This window comes from Crocuta crocuta, unplaced genomic scaffold (assembly GCF_008692635.1).
Source record: "Crocuta crocuta isolate KB4526 unplaced genomic scaffold, BGI_CrCroc_1.0 scaffold168, whole genome shotgun sequence".
Lineage (NCBI taxonomy): Eukaryota > Metazoa > Chordata > Mammalia > Carnivora > Hyaenidae > Crocuta > Crocuta crocuta.
In genome coordinates, this window is record NW_027532591.1 from 4,638,979 (window position 1) to 4,640,655 (window position 1,677).

General features: G+C 44.0%; 1 protein-coding gene across 3 annotated transcripts in view; it reads left to right on the forward strand.

Annotated features, from left to right (window-relative positions):
• Positions 1 to 1,058, forward strand: part of ZFYVE9 (zinc finger FYVE-type containing 9) — a 135,248-nt gene extending 134,190 nt beyond the window's left edge. For all 3 annotated transcript variants that reach the window (XM_077779732.1, XM_077779733.1, XM_077779734.1), the window contains one exon: positions 790 to 1,058. In XM_077779732.1, the coding sequence (XP_077635858.1) occupies positions 790 to 951 (162 nt within the window). In that variant the 3' untranslated portion in view covers positions 952 to 1,058. The remainder of the gene's footprint in view (positions 1 to 789) is intronic.
• Positions 1,059 to 1,677: the final 619 nt, after the last annotated feature.

Here is a 1,677-nt window from a genome sequence, read left to right on the forward strand (position 1 = left end):
GTGTCTCTCTCCTGTGGCCTTGAACTCTAATCTCTGTTTATTTTGGATTTTGGATTGTTGTGACATATCCCAGTACTCACGCTCTAAGGCAGAGTTGTGTCACTATCAGGGAAAATGAGAAAGGTTATGTGTCTAGCTCCACTTCCTGACTAGTCTTCAATCAACGTATGTATTTTCTACTTAAGGTCTTGCCTAATGTGGTACTAATAAGCATATCAGGGTAATATGAATGAGGTATCCTAGTCCTTTCTCAAATGATACTGATAACTTGGATGGAGAATTACCTTACATGAAACAACAGGCCTTTTGCTGCCTCTTGAGGGTAGGGGTCCTGTTACTCATCTTTGAATCCCTATGTGTGTAGGTGCTCAGAAAATGGTCTATGGGTGAACAGATGGATGGGAGAACAAACGTTCAGTTTCTGTTAGGGAGCTAGTTGTACCTTATATATTTTTAATTTTCATTTCCACAACCAAAGATTTAGGTATTGTTTCTGATATTCCATACCTCTCTATGCTTCCCCCAACCCTCTACCTTTTCCTGGGAAACTAAGGCCTTAACAGGTTAAGTGTCTTGTCCAAGTCTCACAGCTACCAAGTGGCAAGGTCAAGGTCAGGATGAATAAGTGACAATTCAGGGAAGAGAAGGAGAACCTTGTGCTGATTGCTGTATGTCTAGCCGATGGCCAAGAAAGACCTCTCTTTTCCAGCTCATCCTCCTTGGCCCTCAGCCCTCTCAACAGGCCTTCTCTGTCCAGTAACCTATCATCCCCTTCTCTCTGCACTCTAGGTTGGCTATCAAGCAGGGAGCAATGGCCAGCCCCTTCCCTCACAGTACATGAACGATCTGGACAGCGCTTTGGTGCCGGTGATCCATGGAGGGGCCTGCCAGCTCAGTGAGGGCCCCATCGTCATGGAACTCATCTTTTATATTCTGGAAAACATCGCATAGACAGAGGACTCCATTGTTTTTCTGTTCAGACCTGTTGCAACAGCAGTCATACCCAAATCATTTGCACTTTAGAACTGGAAGATTAAGCTTTTGTTAACATTTTTAAAGGGGGGGTGGGGTGGGAGTGGGGGCTTGGGGCCAGGGTGGGAAAGGGCAGGCGGGGGGACAGATGTTCCATAATTCTGAGTCTTCTATGCATTGTCCACCAAGAAGACCTGGGCAGCTTCTGTTACTGCACAAGTTTATGCTATCCTTGCCGCTAATCCCCTTCCGTTACTGTTTAGACAAAAATTCTGCTCCTGTTTTAAGATATACTTATGGTCTTGTGCTCAGAAATGCACAAATGGGTACAACCATCACCAAGGACGGGGTTGGGAGGGCAGAGGGGAAATAAAAAATGAAGCATTGGTCTTGCATTCTTTGTACAGAATTGATATAAAAGGGAGAATTGCACTGATTTTGTCCCAGTTACATCACAGTGACTTCAAGTAGAATTCACACATAGATTTCTATTTGTTTTTTACCAGATTATCCACTGAAGTGAATCAAAGACCCAGCGGATTATCTCTTCTATCCAAGGAAAGACGACTCTGTAAATGAGGTCACTTGGATAGCAGAGCCAAGTTCAGGATTACTCAAGATCTGCCCGAGTGAATGGCAGGTACTGAACTGAGTCTTTCTGTGGAAACAGAATACACTCAAGACATTTTTAGTTATATACTAGAC